The sequence below is a fragment of the Corapipo altera genome, unplaced genomic scaffold (assembly GCF_003945725.1).
Source record: "Corapipo altera isolate COAL_440 unplaced genomic scaffold, ASM394572v1 49, whole genome shotgun sequence".
Lineage (NCBI taxonomy): Eukaryota > Metazoa > Chordata > Aves > Passeriformes > Pipridae > Corapipo > Corapipo altera.
In genome coordinates, this window is record NW_020884879.1 from 12006955 (window position 1) to 12026947 (window position 19993).

General features: G+C 39.5%; 1 protein-coding gene across 1 annotated transcript in view; it reads left to right on the plus strand.

Moving 5' to 3' along the window:
* Positions 1-14628: 14628 nt before the first annotated feature.
* The window catches only part of RAB2A (RAB2A, member RAS oncogene family), a 40767-nt gene continuing 35402 nt past the window's right edge, over positions 14629-19993 (plus strand). The window contains exon 1 of the mRNA XM_027638522.1: positions 14629-14975. Within this exon, the coding sequence (XP_027494323.1) occupies positions 14930-14975 (46 nt within the window). The 5' untranslated portion in view covers positions 14629-14929. The remainder of the gene's footprint in view (positions 14976-19993) is intronic.

The following is a 19993-nucleotide window of genomic DNA, read 5'->3' on the forward strand; positions in this document are numbered from 1 at the left end:
CAAAATACCATGCAGAAGAATATCAAGCGAACAGACACAAAGCAGAAAACACTGATACGTAAAATACTGTGAATATATTAAGATTACTAACTTAATAGGAAAATAATAGTAAAAGATGAGGTTTTGTGTTTATTGGAGCCCATGAGCTGATGATTTGCTCTGGATAGGCCCTAGAAATTTTGGAGAGTAAAGAAACAGTGTGTCTGACTGTCAGTGGACATAAATATATCAGAAAGTATAGAGGAAAATCTTATTTTAGTTAAGCAAAAAGGCTACTGAGTTAGTCGTTAATTGTCCCCAACTGGACTTGGTACGTGGTAATAGCTACAATGTTCCTGAAATTATAAACATAGGGCAGTAAAGTACAGCAACTACTATGGCTGCAGTGTGGTATCAAAACTGAGCTTGCTGAGAGTGTGGAACATGTTTGTCATGAGTCCAGCACTTGTGGACATCATTACATTCCAATAATTTAGGGAGACTGAAAAGGAAAGAGAAGTGTCTCCGCAGAGAAAGTCCCTAATGTGGCAGGTTGGACTCATGGACATGGTTATTGAAAACTTAACAGCAATTTTAGAGGAATGCTACTGCTCAGTGACTCAAGAATAGAAAATTAAATATACTAACCTAAGTACTTTAATTATTAAATTGGTGTTATTTCAAAATGGTAATACCATTGATAAGTTTACAGATATGAAATTGTAGTGGACACTCAGCATGCATAGGTAGAATCTGTCTGGAAAAAGAAAGAATTTGTGTCTTGGATGAGCCAACACAGAGAATAACTGCCTTGAGTCAGCAGCAAGCCACTGATCAGAGATGTGCAGTAAAATAGCTTACAAAATACTTACAAGAGACTATTCAAACATCTTTGATGGTTTAAACTGGATCCCTAGTCTGCACGTGAGAAATGTGACCAGTAACTTGTAGAGCAGACTTACTAATGTCTTACCTAATATACCATATGATCAAGGAAAACAACAACAACAAAAATAAAGTATACCAAAATTGGGCTCTGAGAAACTGCAGAAAAACATATTGGTATACAATAGATATCTCAAGTCCAGGCCTTTCAGCAGGTAAATCTTGCTACTCACCCTTAGACCCAGAAAAAGTCTACCACTAAGGGTTAATAGTTGAACAAAACACTATGTTCTGTAGGTATAAAAATCCTGTTTGTTGCGTAAATATACATGAAGATTCTAACACTGGATAAAAACATCACACATAACTCCAAAGTGAGATATGTATTTCAATGTGGAACAGTCTTATTGTCCTATCATTACTGATTACATCGTGAGTGTAAGAAAAACATTACAGCCATCATAAGACTATTGAATACATCTGGAATTTGGTGACTCTTCAACGAAATCTCTTTGAGTAATTGAAACTGGCCTAAAATCCATCCTCATGTAAGGGATTTGAGGTTCATCAGCATAGTATTGGTGCAAGTGGCTAAACTTCCTCATCTGCTTTCAGAAGAATACTTAAACTTTTTTCAAATACCAATACATACAAAAACACTAAAGGAAAGGAAAGAGGGCAAGAAGGTCACTATAAAAACAATTACATGTACTGGGAAACTTCAATTTTAAATCAACAATCTTGACTACAAGTTGGAGTTAATCCATCCCCAGTCAAAATAGCATTGCTAATCTGGCACAAAAACAGAGACCCAGTCACTCCAGGGAATCCCAGTAGATGATGCTTACAGAAGTACACACTTTCTACTGAGTTATCTAGTTTCAGTTGACTATGATGCTTGCATTGGCCCATATTACAATGATATGTGAGGTCTTCATAATCTTGACATTATTTTAGTAATGCAAGAAAGTGATAAACATAATTTTCACCAAAGCAACAACAAAACTGGTAGAGCAGTAAATTCAAGTCACAAGTTGATGTCCCAAGTCTCAACCCAACTTTCCATGATATTGCCTAAGTAAATTTAAATTCTCTGTCCTAAAATTGTCATACTTCCACTCTTAAATGAAGTTTTGGAGAGAGAGAAGCTGGCAGTAATAAGATTCTTTGCTGTTTTTACATTATTTAACCAAGGAGATGTGACTGGGGTCACAGTAAGTGACCTTGACACTTTTTTCTGTATAATAACAGTAAATTTTGTAATGTAGGCCTCTCAATTAACATGGAATAACACAAAAGAAACACTGACTTCAATAACCTATGCTAGCCTAAATTGTTTATTTTGACAGACGCTCAAGAAAGTGATGTTTCAGCCGTGACTGTTGACCTTCCTGAAGGTTTCCTCCAAATAAGTCAAAGCAAACTCTCCAAATATCTAGAAGAAATGCAATGTCAAAACAGTGTGCTTCAGAATAATTGTCAACATGTATAACTAAATTAAATTAACCTGAATCAAAAATTAAATGTCATTTTTCTGAAATGCATAATGGTCCTTGTATTTATTGAGGGAACTTCACCAAAACAACCTTGATAATTTCTGTGGATTTTGGAAGGAGGACACAAACCTACAGCTCCTTAAAATTTGTGGTCAGCAGTCAGTGTTGGTCCATGGAAACAATGAAAAGCCCATATCTTGTGAAATGAAACACTGACAGTTTCAGTTTTAAGATTTATCTGAGGTATTGTCAATATTAACTGTAAATCACGGTTTGGGAAAGGAAACTCTATGTTTTGAAGTGCCAAATTACCAGAGTTATTTAACTGTAGTAGTGTTGCAGAGGTTGTTATTGGTTATCTGAGAATTTCTTTTTGCCATTAGTAAGAGCATCCAAAGACTGAAATGGTAGCCTGTACGAAACAACTGCAGTGAGGTTAGGTTTTAAAAGTCAGTCATGTTATTCAGATCACTTTCATTGCCAATAAAATAATTACAGTAAAGCAGGAATAAGCCCTATTGAAGATTAAACAGCAGTTGCTATTATAGCTGCTATTTACAGAGGTAAAGTTGGAAAAGATTTTATGTAGCTATTATTTATACATACGATCATCTCAAACATTCAGACTTCCTCAAGGGAGTTGGAGTTGCACTGCTTAACCCTGAGTTAGTTATATAAATCTCAGCTATCTATTTTCTGTCTCTTTTAATTCAAATTCCCAGCAGTTTAACTGTGAGACTATATGTGTGCTTCTACACACACATTTTTAAAATGATTTAACTGAAAATAGAAGACACTGTAAATTGAAAAAAACCAATACCTAGAGCAGGCTGTTAGTTGGGAGACAGTCATCATTGTTTATATGTTTATATGCGAAGCCAAGCCTAGTTTTTTCCCTTGATGTTCACAGATAGGTTTATTGCTATTTAAACTCTCAGCAATTCCTCCTTTACAGCTCCAGTATCGCTTAACATGCCAGAAAAAGTACATGAGCCAAAATGCATCTTCAGGGAGGTGTTATGCTGCCCTGAACAGTTGACTGTTCCAACATTTAGAATCTATGGTTCTGTCACATAGAAAAGATGTCAATCTTCAGGATCTGTGAAGTTTTGAGGGTAAATCCAGTCCATTTAAAAATGGAGTTATTAGTAAATTTTACATCATTTCTTCCCTTTGCTTCTCAATCAAGGCTGCTATATGAAAACTACTCCACAGTCTATTCTTAACCTTCCTGGAGTAACTGCAGGTCTAGGAAATGTTTGCACGCCACTGCAATCCATTCAGTTACAGGAGCTAAATTATTCAGTGAAGTACCTTTTCCGTATTCAAATCTTGTCAAAGCCTGCTATTTAGAGGAAGATTCTCTAGAACAGATCTGTGCACCCTGATTCCAGGTGCTCCTCTTTCCTGTGGTTTCTAGCAACTCTCTAGAAAAAGGCTTTTTCTCAGAATTTTAATTTCTTATGGACTTAAGTGATTTTTACAGTCTCATTACTTTCTTATTCTGCATTTCTCAGTCAAAACAAAAAGTATTGTACCGAGCTTTCATTCCCCTTCCACAGCTCTGCCTTGAGGAAAAAAGACTGAGAAACTCTCACTGACCTTGTTCCACCACTGGAAGAAGGCTCTGGAGAACTCATTTCCACTTTCATCCAGCACTCCCACAAGTTAGCCTTCTCTGAGGAGGGCTTGTGTTTGCCTTTGTACCACCTTCTTTTCAGCAATGGTTCCCTAGTCAAAGTCAGATATAAAGACCATAATCGTTTGGCGAAGACTTTAAACTGTTCAATTCAAGTCTAAAATCTGGTCTTGTTTCAGTATCTGGGGAAATTTTCTGGGGGCTTACCTGATTTACTTTAACAGATTCAGATTCTTAGTCAGTAGCCTAAGTTCAAGACATGCTAAATACATTCTGAGCCATGTGCATGAGCTATAATTGAAATCTGAAGTCCTCAGGTTGATGATCCTTGGTTACTTTTTAAGGTGTTTCATTCACAATGTGCATCTTGTTTTCTGTAATACACCTCTATGATGTTAAGTTTATCTTTACTGTATCACCTACTATTTCCTCCATGAAGAGGAAGCAGTAAGTATTGTGTAACTAATGCATATTGTAGAAAGTACTGAAAATGGCTGTAGGGACAGGATACAGGGAAATACAGAAAAATGGGTATTTTCAAAATGGCAGGATAAGGAATGTATATTTTTTTCTGAGACAAGCAAAGATTTTCTCATAAATAAAAAAGATAATACACATTACCCCTGACACAAATTATGTCAGGGATCCTGTACAGCAAACAGCTGTATTTATATATATTTATGTACATATATATATATATAAAAGGTTGCCCAGAGAAGTTGTGGACTGCTTTTCCCTGGAGGGTGCTCAAGAAAGGCCAGGTTGGATAGGGTTCTGAGCAATCTGATCTAGTGTTGGAACTAGATGATCTTTACGGCCCCTTTCAACGTAGACCATCCTAAATTCTATATTCTAAATTTCCTAGAAAGCATGGTTGATGTTTTAACTGTAACATCTAGTGCTTCATGTATATAATTAGAAGCAGGTTTGGGGAACAGTGAGTATATCCCTCTTTATGTCAATTTCAAATACACCAAACTTCTGAAATACTGCTGTTATTCCCAGCTATTCCTGCCATACAACATGTACATTTCCAAAATTTTTAATGCCACAGAAATACATCTGCGTCATCCAGTCTGTGGCAATACTTCAGTCAAAAGTGCTTTGAATCCTCTCTAGCATATCATTTTGTTTCTCATTTACCCTCAATATAACCAGCACAAACACTGAGTCACGGCTTTCTTTGGATTTATATAATTTCTGTTTATCAAATATGATACTAATTATAATAATTTGTTACAAATAAACATCTAATAGGTAACATATTTTTTTCTCTCACAGAACCGCACTCATGAGAGTTAAATTTGTAACTTCCCGTTTTTCCAATTCAATAGGCAAAATTAACAGAATTTCAGTTCCAATCAAGGTAATTATTTTAAAATAAGGCTCAGCAAAGTATTATTTTTTACCACTTGGGTTTGTCAGTTCAAGTCTGTTTTCCTCTAAAATTCAGCTTGATCACATGCATTACTAAGCACCTCTGTATTTTTCTTTGCCAGAAAAGACAGAGCCAAACTCATATATACAAAAATGTATGGAATTTACTCACCTCAGAACATAAGGTCAAACATCTGCTTACTGCAAGTCTGGTATTTAAACCTATTTGATCATTATCTGAGGTGTAGGATAAAATGTTTGCCTGTTTTAAGAGACACTAGTAAACTTACCACTTGTAAAGCAGAACTACTGAACTATTACAAACAATGGGATGATTCCACATTCCAAATTGACTTACATAAAATAAAATAAATATTGTCAGTTGTCATTGCAGCAAAATTTTTATGTAAGAAAGTAAATACAGATAAAATCTTCAGTATTTTTTAATGTAAATGTGAATTACTGATAGAAAAATCAACTTATTAGGATGAAATCTGAAAGAACAAGCCACAGAGGGGATGGAATGTTCAGCAAGCCATCCAGTTTATGCTCCAAAAGATCCCAATTACAATTTTTCTTTCCAGTAAAAGTGTAAAGAGAAGCGGGCTTTATTCAGCCATTAATCAGGGATAAATTTACTGGGAAATGTTAACAAGCCTATGAATCTCTATACAGCCCCTTTGTTTTGGAAACTAGCCCATTTGTATAATTGATCTGTGCTTTTCCTTCTTTTCTCCTCTTCCTTTCAAAGTCTACTGCAATCAACATATTTTTTTTCCAAAACAGTTCTTTTTATTGCATAGGTGACATTCTACTACTTAAACTGAATATTGCAGCATTTACTCCATTTTCATTGGACATAAATATTATAATTGTCATAAGCTTCTCTCTGTGTTTTCTCTTTGTTTCAACTGACACTATACAAGAGGAACTATACATTTTTATTGCTTTCAGTTGAGGGAACTGTTTCAACACTTGATTTGAGTCACCAGGACACAAATATTTTGATCTCTGCTTAGTCTAGTTCAGGTTAATTAGATTAGTGTCGCCATACCTTTCTGGTAAGTTTGGCTGCTTCATTTCTTTCTGTGGCAAGACAAGTTGCATTCTTAATACATGGTAGAATTTTATTGCATACCTTCAGCATGGTAAGTTTGATGCACCATGGGAACATCCCATTTACTGAGTAGAAAAAGACTGATTAACTCTACATCACACAGAGTATATATACACAAGAGAGAGGAGAAGAGGATGGCCATGGCCTGACTGCTAATGCAGAAAGAATTTATGAACTATGGTCATGATCACTCTTTTTGTCAGGGACAGGTCTGCTTTTCCTTATCGTGCAGGCGTGTTCATGTGCTTGGCAAGAAGAACAATGAAAAATTTCCACATAACTGTTGCTCATGAAAAAATTAATTTAGGCTCTTCCTGTATGCTCCCCTGTTGTCTTTGTCAAAGAAAATTACTACAAGTAGTACTAGGAGTAGGCTCCCAGTCCCTACAGGACATAAGGTAGCGCTGTTTTATGGCCTTAGCCAGTTGCCAAATGGCTGATGATTTCCTAAAAGAAGGAGGTTTGGGTTTTATTTCTGAAACACTAAATTACTTTCCAATAGTCTGTGGACCACTCTATGCTCACACTTCCTAAAGCACAATATATTGTGCTTTTGTTTTTGCTACTACACCAAGAAGCTCTGCAGAGACTGGTCATCTTACCTTTTGAAAACATGGGAAGAAAACACCACGACTGAAATTGTTACTCAGAAAGCCGTTTTGTCAATTTTCACATAATTTTTGACCACATAAAATAAAGGTCACTCTGAGGAAAGTGTAGAAAATATCAAGAAACATAGCAAGGCAAGAAAGGAATAGGAGTAGGCCTTAGAGAAGAGGGCTGTCAACATACCACAGGGTAAGCATTATGGTGATGAGGTCTTGGCACTGCCACAAACTGCAAGCATTTTTTATGCTAAGTAAATATGATGACATCAAGGTTGTGACAACTAAAGAAGCTTCACTGTTAAAAAAGATAGAATTAGAGTGGCTAGTGATATAATTTCAATATAAGTTTTAGCAGACAAGCTTCCTTAAGTCAAGATGTGCTACAACTCTTCTTTCCATTTGTGGACTAGAATTAAAGAACTGAAAAATCCCCTTTTTTAAGTGGTATAGGAGTAAACTATAGCACCATAAAAGAAGAGATTGTCTGCCAAAGAGAAATCCGATGAAAATAAACTGGACCATGAAGGCAGGAAAATTGCTTTCCTCCTGCAGTTATTGCCATGGAACCTAAGACAGAATCCTCAACACCCAAACCTTTGTACTCCTTTACATCTCATGATCAGAGCAACAAGGTATTCCCAGAAACAGGAATGGAACACCTAATAATTCAACATCTAAAACAAATTCAAACTGATGGCTGGGGGGAGTGTTGCCCCATTGCAATTCATTCTCTTGGGTTTTTTGCTTTTCTAGGAGGTATTATTTACCTCTCTCAGTCAGTATACGAATGTGTTTAAGCATCTGATTTAAGAGAAAAAAAATTAACACTTGCCCACCTTCTGATCTGTGGAACTAAAGACTCCCTAGCTTACAATGTAAGGCTACAATGGCACAGATCATGTAGGTAATAACAGCTGTGGTGTGACCTTCACAGCCTGAAGACAAGTGAGGGGAAGTGTGCTGAAATAACCCTAGGTTGGAGTTCTGAAAAGTACTCAATCAAACGAAGGCTAATACATGCAGAATCACATGCTGCCCTCTACATCAACAATGGCTAAATATCCAAGGAGCATACACATAAACATCTTCTAATTCAAAAATCTCATGCTGAAGCTTATTCAGTGGAATGCATAATGAAGAAGTACTTAAAAGAGAAATAAAACTCTAGTTTCATGCTATTTTGGTTTGTTAAATTTTAAGCAATTTCAATAAAAACTTAAAGCCTTTTAACATAACCTTAGCTATGGTTTAGCTACAAGCATTTTTGTTAGAATTACCAGACATTGCTATTATATCTTTGAGACAAAAATGTAAGGTAGGTTATCTGCTAATATCTTGGTGGAAAAAGATCATTTCTGTGACACTAAGATTTCCTCAGCTCAAATCCTTTAGCAATTCTGCTGACTTCCAGAGTCTTAGACAGTTCCTTACTTTCTACAGCCACCAGAAAACATCAAGGGAAGAATCTGAAAAAAAGAAAATAAAATCATTACTATTGGAAGAGAAGAAGAAGAAAAAAAAATTTAAAAGCTTATTATTAACCCTTTCAGACCAAAATATTTTTGCTTACAAAAAAAGTGACCAAGCTTGCCTTTTTAAGCAAACCATTTTTCTCAATGGTGTCTCACTTCTTGCTATGAATAAACAGGAAGTTTTCACAATTTTCCCTTCCTGTGAGCCTGGGCAGTAACTTTAGTTTCCACTTTATCAAACCATGGTCAAAACAGTTTTTAAAAGACGTCTTAAGAAAATTAAGAAAAACTCAGTCTCTAAAGCAAAAAAAATATTGAAAATTTACCTTGATGTCAGTTTAAGTAGAATTCTGCATGGATCTCTGATACTGTCTGTGTAGCACTACTACTCCACACTTTTGTGGATCTTGTTACACAAAAACATATTTTCTAATGCTCCTGAGAATAAAAACAAAAAAAATCAACATATCTTTTCAGTTAGTGTGTCAGCCATTCCAAGGTTATTTCAGGGATTTTATTGTTTTCCCTGTTTTTATGGGAAAAGTTTATTAAAATTTATCATGTGCTGTCTTATCAGATTGTTCATTTTTATGTCAAGGCAGTGAAAAACAAGGTTATGTGCAAGGAAAAACAGGGTGTAATGATAACAGTGGTAAAAGCCATTAGTAAATAAGCAGGGATAAAGTAGAAGTAATGTAAATATTTTCAAGGATGCAAAAACCTAAAATATGAATACAGCTGGGAACCTGAAGAACTATTCTTTACTTTGTGTTGCACTGGCTTAAAAATGTATTCTCAAGTTTATATTTTGAAAACAAAAAATGCTATTAGAACTGAATTTTTAATTTCCAAAAATTATTTATCAATGTAGCTGAACTGTAATAAAACATTCAATTATTATATTGACTGGAGAAATGTAGTATCTTATTTTTAATGTTTAGCTAAGAGCATTTAACTAAGACTGTTAGTTAAATACTATACCACTCTAAAGAGACACTTTAAAAAAGAAACTAATTTCCAAACTTTTTTTTTTTTCACCAGCTCAATAGTAACAATGTACCTTAGCTTGGGTCTTTTAAAAGTATACAAATTGGCACTAGTAAAATTGGTGTGTTTCTGAAAGCAAAACAGAGGCTACAGAGAGAGTGGGGAAACAGCCTCTGTGCACAGCTGTGAGCTGAAATCCCAGGCAAAGCTGCCTACTCTAGGACCCTCAGAGCCCAGGTCACACATCACTCATAGGCATGTGTTTCTAGGTACTCTACTCAGAAGTCTAGTCTCCAGTTTACCTTTTTATGCTTAAGAGGTACTTAGAAATTCTCACTACAAAGGCAGATCTTCATTGAGATTTAGGGGTATTTGAATGTCTTCTTGCAGGATCTGCTCTATATATTTATTTCAACATAAAGTGGATTCCCATTCTCAACATTTATAATAAATAAAATATGCTATATATTTCCTTGTTACTTAAGTATAATACAAATCTAATACTTTAAAAATTATTTTAAAAATTCACAAATAATGTGAATTGTAGCATAAAATTAATGTTCAGAAAAAGTACAAACAGACACATTAAATGCCAGACACTAGAAAATAACATTTCCTACTCACTAACTGTATGAATAATTTAACTGGACACAGGAATGATTTAAAAATTTTAAGCTAAACTGAAGAGTGGGTAGAGATTGAGTTCTGACAGTTAAATGGTAGCACATTGCAAATTATAATCAAAGTGATTGTATTCATATGTTGTGCTAGAGTTCTGGTTTTGTGATTTAGTTTCCATAAAAAAGTCTGGTCTAATGTTTTGCTCTGCAGGGTATCCTGAGCTTTGTATGCCTTCATGGCTCTTCCCTAAATACCACTGTTGGTGGAAAGGATCCTGCAAAACCTAAGGCTTTGCTAAAAACACCAAGTGAATCTGTACAGTGATAAATGATGGAAATGCAGGAAAAAAACAAGTGGCACAGAAAAAAGAGCAAGTTGTGGTTTTCTCAAGTCTATTGAGTTTGCCAAAATATAATCCCAATACAGTCATCATAGCGAAGCATTTCATCATACTTCTAGAGAACATGTGATATAAAATCACTTACAGATGACATGTATTATTCAAGAGAACATTAACAAATAAACCAAACCAAAGCAAAACAACCCTCTGCAAGCACAATGCTTCAGTATTGAATAACCAATGCTTCTTTATATCAACTGGAGTCAGTGAATATGACTTCATAGTAGCCTTCTATTAGAGTACCAACGCTTAACAAAAGAAGATATTAATTTTTCTGGAAAACAGAAATTTAGCAGGGGAGAAGTAAAGAATGAAAATTTAGTACTATTACAGTAGCTATTTACATGCCTCTTATTAGTATTTAAAGAAATGTATGTTACGCATAACTTGGAGGAAAATCAATTTTGCATTAATATCTAGTTGGAGGCACCTCAGATTTGCAGAACAGCTGATAACACTCAATAACTTAGGTATAGAGTCTCTTATCCAGTAGCAACTTAGTTTGTATTTACCATGGGGTAGCCTAAGCAACAAATTCTTGTATATTATCCTTGCAAGCCTCTGCCAAACACTGATTCAATAAATATCCCAACAGTAGCATCACAAATGACTGAAATACCAGCACAGGTAATGCCTCTCCAGTGCCACTGGCTGCCTGGCTAACCAGCAGAGGCCTGGCTATCTCACCACTGTGCAGCTACTGACCCAAGCTGAGTAACCACTCAGGGATTCAGTGGGGCATAGACTCCCAAGTGTGGGTCACTTGTAAGTTGTTTACCTCTGTGGCTTACTAGGCTGCCAAAGCAGAAACAGGTAGGGCTGAGTCCCTCTGCACTGTTAGTCCAGCCAGCAGGCTGTCAGATGGCTCAGCAGTGGTATTAAAGGTTCCTTGCATTTCACTGGGGATTCTGCACTGCCTGTATTTTCTCTCCATCAGGAAAACGCAGTTCTACAAAATTGAATTCCCTTTTCTTATCAGATTTAATTCAATCGCATCAGGCCAATTTGGCTTGTCTGGAAGTCTAGAAGATCACATAATTTGGGAACTAAGAGACCAAATCCCATCAGTGAGGTAAACAGAGTTATAGAATCATAGAATCCTGGAATGGTTTGGTTTGGAAGGGACATTTAAAGGCCATGCAGTTCAACACCCCTGCAATGAGCAGGGACATCTTTACCTAGATCTGGATGCTCAGAGCCCCAACCAATCTGTCCTTGAATGTTTCCAGAGATGGGGCAACTACCACCTCTCTGGGGAACATGTTCCAGTGCTTCACCACCCTCATCATAAAAAAATTCTTCCATATATCTAGTCTAAATCTTCTTCCATTAGTTTTAAACCATTACTCTTTTTTTCTATTGCTACAGTCCCTATTAAAATACACTTGAAACTTCTTACCCTGGGATGTTGAGGACAGATTGCCAAGACTTTACCAACCCTCAGATTAATATCCTTTGTGGCTCAATCATGTAGAAAACCTGGATAGTACCAATGAAGACTTGGAGTATGTCATGAATAACAGAAGGGCTCTGAAGGAAAAGGTGAACGACAGAGAAGCTCACACAGTTCTCCTTCATCCTGTCAGTCACAGGAGAAGCACTTAAAGGAGAGGGCTCATCCTGAGACTCAATACCTGCCTGCATGATCTCACAGAATAAGCTTTAGTCTTCACAACCACAGGACCCTCTGTGAGGAGTGGGGATAGCTGGGCAGAGGTGGGATCCAACTGACAAGGCTGTCAAAAGCATTTTAGTTTGTTGCTCTGGCTGGGGGACCCAGGTTGATTTTGCCTGAAAGGTAATATGAAAAAATGAAAGCTTAGCCACTCCTGTTCCCTCATTCCACAGACAACCCTGAGAGTGTCAGAACAAGGAAGGGTCCATGAGCGGATTAGTGGAGGCAGAGCTGCCCCATCCCTTTCAGCAGCAACCTTTACTTATACTGGATGAGATCTTATCTGCTTACGGCCTTATCTCCTACAGCTTTTTTTTCCAGTGGTTGAGGTCACAGAAACCCATGCTAACAGCATGAATGCCAGCTGAAGGGCTTAGCTGCTGAGGAAGCACTGAGGAAGACTTGTTTTAGTCTGAATTCTTGAGTGGATTTGACAGCTGACTCCAACTGCAGCTTTTCCTTCAGCCAAGGTACCGTGCTCCATCCACATGCCAGATTTCATGATCATTATTAGGACATGGAACATAGACATGCAGCAATATGTGAAAATAGGAGCTTGACTTTCACAGGAGTCAAGGCAAAAACTTGTTTCTCTGAGAAAACTCATTGTGGACAGGAACTGTCAATTAACAAAAATGTATATCAAAACTACTGTTACATAAAATAATAGGGAAATGGCTCTCTTCAGTGGGTAAGGGATTTTTAAACTAGGACAAAATTTTGCATGACACTTTTCAATCCTCTGTCCTGTCCAGGCAAGACCTGTTCAATATTGTCGTGAACAATCTGGGTAACAAAACGTCTGAGATGATACAAAAAGGAAAAGAATCAATTTTTTTTGCTAAACTGAGTGGCCAAGATCAAATTTAGCAAAGGGATGTGAAATTTAGCAAAAGGGAAAACAGCACTTAATAAGGAGATACCAAATGTATAGACAAATTTGAGTAGTAACTGTATCAAAAATAAAATTCAGGTGTTGTTAATAAAAAAGAAAAAAGAATCACATTCAGAGAGGGGCAAGACTTCAGATACTCATTTGCTTGTTTTGAGCTGACGAGGCTGGTGTTTTGGACCTCACACTTCACAAATAGTGTTAAGAAACTGGAAGAAGTACAGAGGAGAAAAAAATGAAGGAGACAAATGTCTGACAAGTGGTCACAGAAAACATTTTTTTATGTGAAAAAGGTAGATATAATGTTTAGAATATATAAAAGAGTTACTTCCTCTTTATTAGCAATGTTGGGGGTTTTTTGCACATCCACAGGGGACAGGAAAATTAAAAAAAAAAAAAAAAGCTTCATTTTGGGTTTCAGGTCATGAAACATGACAACAAGATTTGGCACAATCAGCTTTATTGAAGGTTTTCACAAGCAAGTTGGATGCATACCTGTTAGAAGCCATGTAGGTCAATGCTGGCCAAGCCGTTGACCACCTCTATAAAGCTAAAAGCTACCAGCCAGAATGGGAGTAAAATGTGAATTTATATGAAGAACATGCCAATGGCTTTTCAATAGTCCCCTTGATCCATGGTCAACAAAGAGCTGAGCTGAAGGGAATCTGAAAGCATCATCAGTATGATCTGACTGGAGTGTCCTGCCCCCTTCACCACTGCCAGGCACCTGATGCAACCTCAGTGCGGATCCAATCCATGAGCCAAGCTGATTTCGACTACTCCAGGTCCAAAGGTCTGGGTACACATGGCACTTCATGAAGCTGTTTAGACTATGGAAGGCCCTGAAGTTTCTTCAAACTCACCCATCCCATGTGAACTCTGAGTAGAAAGTTCTAAACACTAGCTGTGAATTTAAGTACCCTCCTGGTTCATTTCTTCCAGTTCAGTGAGGAAGGACAAAAACAAAAAGGAAAAAACCTTTTCCAGGCCAGAACTCAGCTTTTATATGTGATGAAGATAATTTGTACTGAATTGCTCATTACTGTTTATGCTTAGAGGTTTTATGCTGTGGGCCCCTCAATTCAGGAAGGGCATTGAGGCGCTGGAGCGGGTCCAAAGAAGGCCAACAACGCTGGTGAAGAGCACAAGTCTTATGAGGAGCACCTGAGGGAGCTGGGGTTGTTTAGCCTGGAGAAAAGGAGGCTCAGGGGGGACCTTATCGCTCTCTACAACCGCCTGAAAGCGAGTGTAGTGAGGTGGGGGTCGGTCGCTTCTCCCAGGTAACAAGTGACAGAACAAGAGGATATGGCCCCAAGGTGCCTAACTGATCCCGGGATTCACTGACTGTGACCCCTCGAACCCCCCGGCCGCCACCTCCCTCAGCGCGGCGGGGCGGGGCGGGGCGGGGCGGGCGGCGGCCGCGCTCCCCACCACTTCCGGGTCGGGGGCGGGGTGGCGCGAGGGGGCGGGCGCTGACGTCGCCGGAGAGTCCGGGGGCCGCTGGGCGCCTGTTTATTGTTCTCGCCGCCGCTGCGTTCTGCCTTGCCCGGCACCGCGGGGCCGCGGCGGGAGGAACGGAGGGAGGGCGGGCAGCGGCGACTCGGGCGAGCGCAGCCGCTCCACCGGCGGAGGCGGAGGTAGGAGGGAGCGAGCGGGCGGAGGCGCCGCCCGGGGGCCGTTAACCCGCTTCCGCCTCTCCGCAGCGCGAGCCCGGGCGGCGAGCGCGCGCGTCACGCCGGAGCGAGCGCGGGACAGCCCGGGAGCGGCACCCGGGAGCGGCCATGGCCTACGCGTACCTCTTCAAGTACATCATCATCGGAGACACAGGTGGGTCAGCGCGGCCCGACACGGCGGGGTGGGGGGCGGAGGGCCGGGCCCGACTCCCTGCGCCCATTTCCGCAGTGCTGGCAGTGCCGCCGACGTGGTGCCTCCGCGCGGGGAGGAGGCGGTGTCTCCCCTCCGCCTTTGCGCCGGGCCCCGCCCGCGGCCTCGGCCTTGTCTCCCGAAGGCCTTGGGCCCCTGGCAGCCGCCCCCGGGCCCGGCTGACGGGCCGCGGGGCGGCTCGGGCTGTGTCACGGCCCTGGCCGAGGCGGGCATCGGGGAGAGAGAAGGTGCCACAGTGGAACTTGTACCTGGGCAGTGCCCCTGGTTTGCAGCCCCGCGACAGAGAGGGCTGAGAGGTGCCACACTCCACCCCGCAGTTCCGTGGTGAGCTTGTACCTCGATGCTGTGAGTTACCTTCAGCTCAGGCCGCAAGGATGCTCTTTCCAGCCTCGGCTGGAGTTGCAGTAGCAAACTCTGTGAAGACATGCTGTCAAAGGAAAATTAAAAGCCCTAGCTCCTCCAGTTTTAATTTACAAGGTTTTTTTTCTTTAAATTTCTTTAAATACCACTGCTTTTCGAGATATTTCTTGTCACTTTTTAAAACATATTGAATCATAAAATATCAAGGGGTTGGAACGGACCTTAAAGACCATCTAGTCCCCCCCCCCCCCCCCCCCCCCCCTTGCCATAGCTACGGACACCTCCCACTGGACCAGGTTGTTCAAGTCCCCATCTAACCTGGTCATGAACACTTTTTAAAAATTTACTGCATTCTGTTTGTAATTGGCTGCTGTGTGACAATTAATGCTTACGAATGCTGCTGGCAGAGCCGTATACTGCTAGGAATTGCTGTTAGAAGCCCCTTTGCCAGTATGTTTTATGCTTCCACAGCCTAGTGTGGATGGGAGTAGCATACTTTGATCAAACTGTTGTCAGGACATGGTAACTAACACAGTTAACTATTGTGCCTGTGTATTGTACATCTTCTTTGTTGTTTTCCTCATACCTGTCTAAATGCCTTCTTTAATAAGTTTGATGATACACCTGTTATTTTACATGGTATTCTAAGGGTAGCTGCATAATTGTACTTCATACCTGTGAACCAAGTTATCTGTTGCTGGAGTATAATTATACATTACAGTTGCATTACACATGAGGTTGTTAAATACACTGGATGCAACTACTATGTGATTTTCATCCTTTTTTTTAAACCTACATTTAAACTCTGAAAGCTTTTTTTAGGCTACTGCAGTAGCAGCTGCAATACAAGTGAATCTTAAGAACTATATCACAGCTATAATGACTGCATTGGAAGCATTAGGCTGTAGATGATTACTGAAAATTCTGGTTTGTTTGGGGTTTTTGTGAGTATTTAGTTGAATGACAGTTCATTAAACTAGAGGGCAGGAGATTACCTGAGCAGATTCAGGAGAAGTAAGAAGAGGTTTGTTTGTCAGCCCAGGGTGATCCAAGATGGTAGTGCACAGCTCAGAAACAGTGTGGCCAATTCTGCTGCATCTCTAAAAACTATTATCACTGAAGCGGTAGAGACAGCAGCAAACAGTTGCTTTGGTACATCAATTGTATACTGATTAAATTTTTACAATAAAATAGCCTCAGTGTAGTGGTCTGTGCTGCACTTTTGCATTTCACTTGCTTGAAATGTGAAATACAGAATGAATGTATGTCACTTCTGAGGTTGTTGCAGCTGTTCAAGAGCCAGATATGGGACGAGTAAAGTAGAGAAAGGAAACAGAGAGAGGAAAACAGCTCACAGGTTTAGTGTTGGATTTTTGGTTAATTTTTTTAATTCCTGTGGCTTTTATTCTGAATTGCTCCAGGAAGCTAATTAAAACTCCTGCAGTGATTGTTCTTGAAGTAAATTAAATATATCAATAGCAGTAAGTTGGTTTTGCTTTTATTTAGATCTCCTATGAGCCTCTTAAGTATTCTACCAGAGCTAGTACTGAAGAGCCAATTTGTGTTGTGCACGGTTGTCTGTTGCCAAAATGATGGTGATGGTTTAGGAGTTAGCATTCTTCCTAACTGCCTAAGATGAAGGCAGTTGAACTCACAGCTCTGATGATGGAAATTAGGAGGGGATGGTGACTGTCCTGTTCAGTTCTAGTGGTGGTCTCCCACAGCATTATAACGAGTGAAGATATGCCACTGGCAATCAAGAAATTTGTCTCTGGTACTTGATTTAGAGACTTTGGAAATGGCTCAGCTGCCTGGTGACTCAGCAATTAGTTGTAAACAAACTGTAGGAGAAAAGTAAGGCAGACTCAGCTGGGGACAGATGTTAACATTTAGCTCCTCTTTCTTTTCAGCACTAAAAAAACCAAAGTGGGTTGTGTGAACCGTAAGCAAACCAACGAAAACCCCCTGCAGTTATACAAGACACCTGCATGTGTCTTCTCTGAATTGTGATTCCACATGCTTTCATCTGCTTAAACACAGGAATTCAGTATGATCTCAGTCTCTTAAAATGACAGCCACAGAAACTGAGTGAGCAAGACTGCTTTGTGCTCAACAGCTCTTGTCGCTTTGCGTTGCTGCTTCATTGGTCATGGACGGTCACTGACTTTTTTCTCTGGTACTTCAGGCATGGCAGCTTTGTGAACGTGGGATTGATTCTCGCCTGGTTATTAACTCTATTTTTTTAATATATAAATTTTATTTTCTGTATAATTGGAGCTGGTTTAGAATCTAGTTAGTTTTTTTGTTGTGGGAGAGACCTGAAATGGCATGGCTGTATTTCAGGTACTCAAACAATATTGCTGTAAATTTTTGTGGTTTTTACATTGTATCAGTGGGACAGTGGCTGTGGAGTTTCATAGAGCTGGTATCTATAAGAGAAAAATACAAGTATTTGGAATATTGACTGCTGTGAGAGCTTACCAGGAAAAATCTTTTGATCTGAATATTTCCAAAGCATTATATGAGTTTGCAAAGGCATTTACAAGCATATGTGGTTCATTCTGCTTAGGACTGTACCTCTGAGACCTTTGCCTTTGTGATTGCTGGTGTCTTTCATTTTGGTTGCTGGTAGGAATTGGTGTCTTCACCCACTCTTTTCTACACATCCGCTTTTGGCCACCAGGTGAAGTTGAGGTGGACTTTGATCTGAGCTAGGATGAATACTCTGGGCATACCAGTGTTGGCAGTTTCTGCAGTTGGTTGAAAGTCTGTCATTTTCTTTTTAGATGTTTTTCTGTATAATGGTGAAATCTTTTTTACTTCAATGTTTGTTACCAGCGATGTGTAGCACATGGCAAACTGGGAATGATGCAAGATTTCTGTGAGGACTAGAGCTGGAATATTTTTTTTCAGAATACATAATACTCATTAAACAGAATTTTCTTATATTAGAGTATACTTACTAGATTCCATCAGAGAATGCTCCTGAACTTTAGTATACCTAAAGTATTAGTTTTGCAATGTCAGATTTCTTGCCACCAACATAACTTGTCAGTTGTAGTCCATCTAAATGTCTTTCTATGATCAGTGTTGCTGCATCTTCCATGAGCAGGTCTGTCCTTCTGCTTTTCTTGAATGTGTTACTTCAGCAACCCTCTGAGCTTTTTGCCTAAAGGACTTCCGTTGCCTTTCAATTTTAGCAGATAGTTGCTGGTTCTAGACCAACAGTATCTCATAGTTACTCTTATTAGGAGATGATGATGATGATGAAAGAATATAAAAGTGCTAGGTGATCTAATCCTCCTTACTCTCTGGAGTAAAGCAGGCTGTCTAGTCAACCATTTCATTTGTCTAAGAGACTCAAATGTTGAAATTAAGCAATTTAATTAGATTTATTTTTCAGTCCTCCTTGTGAAATGTTTCTAGTGTTTTTGCACTTTGTTCTGTAACAGCAGCTGTTACTAGCTAGCAATGTGCATGACCGGAGTCTCTTGCCCTTAATTTCTGCAAGTATGTAATAGCACTTCTTGGTTAAACAGGTTTTCATCCCACTACAGGTGGTGTTAACACCCTGTGATAGCTTGAGAACTTGTTTGTACTGAAAACCAGAGTACTGATCTGTACTCCTTGTATCTTACTTTGCGACCCTTTCAATGATACTTTAATTGATGGCAAGTTGAATATGAGTCAGCAGTGTCCTGGCAGCCAGGAGGACTCAACTGTGTCCTGGGGGGCATCAGGCAAAGAATCACCAGCTGCTCGAGGGAGAGCATTGTCCTGCTCTGCTCTGACCTGGTGCGACCTCACCTTGAACATTGTGTGCAATTTTGGGAGCCACAATATCAGAAAGATATTGAGCTGTTAGAGAGTGTTCAAACAAGGGTAAAGGGCTTCCCCTTGAGGGGAAGCCATATGAGGAGTGGCTGAGGTCACTTGGTCTGTTCAGCCTGGAGGAGACAGAGAGGAGACTAGGCACTGATCTTTTCTCTGCGGTGACCAGTGACAGGACCTGAGGGAATGGCCTGAAGTTGTCTCAGGGGAGGTTTGGGTTAGGTATTAGAAAGAGGTTCTTCACCCAGAGGGTGGTTGAATGCTGGAACAGGCTCTGCAGGGAAGTGGTCACAGCACCAAGCGTGACAGAGTTCAAGAAGCATTTAGACAATGTCTCAGGCTCATGATGTCACTCTTGGGAGTGGGTGCAGGGCCAGGAGTTGGACTTAATGATCCTTGTGGTTCCGTTCCAACTCAGCATATTTTGTGATTCTGTGAATGCCTGAAAGAATAGTTATTAGGTGTTGTATAAGTACATCTTCTTAGCATCTTAGAAGTTGTTAACTAAAATTAACAAACAGTAAGTATTTGTCCATACATATGGTTTCATGGGACTGTTAGTGTTCACCTTTGTACAAATTCAAACACTTTACTTAAAAGAAACCCCAAACACCTCTCTACTAAAAAAAAAAAATCCAACTCCACCCCTCATTTTGACTAAAACAATTTTATTATGAATGGCTGGCAGTTTCTAAGTCTTTTGTGATCATCCAGAACATGACGAGGCTTTTTTATAGACTCATGTAGCTTAATTTTCTTAAAAATATTTT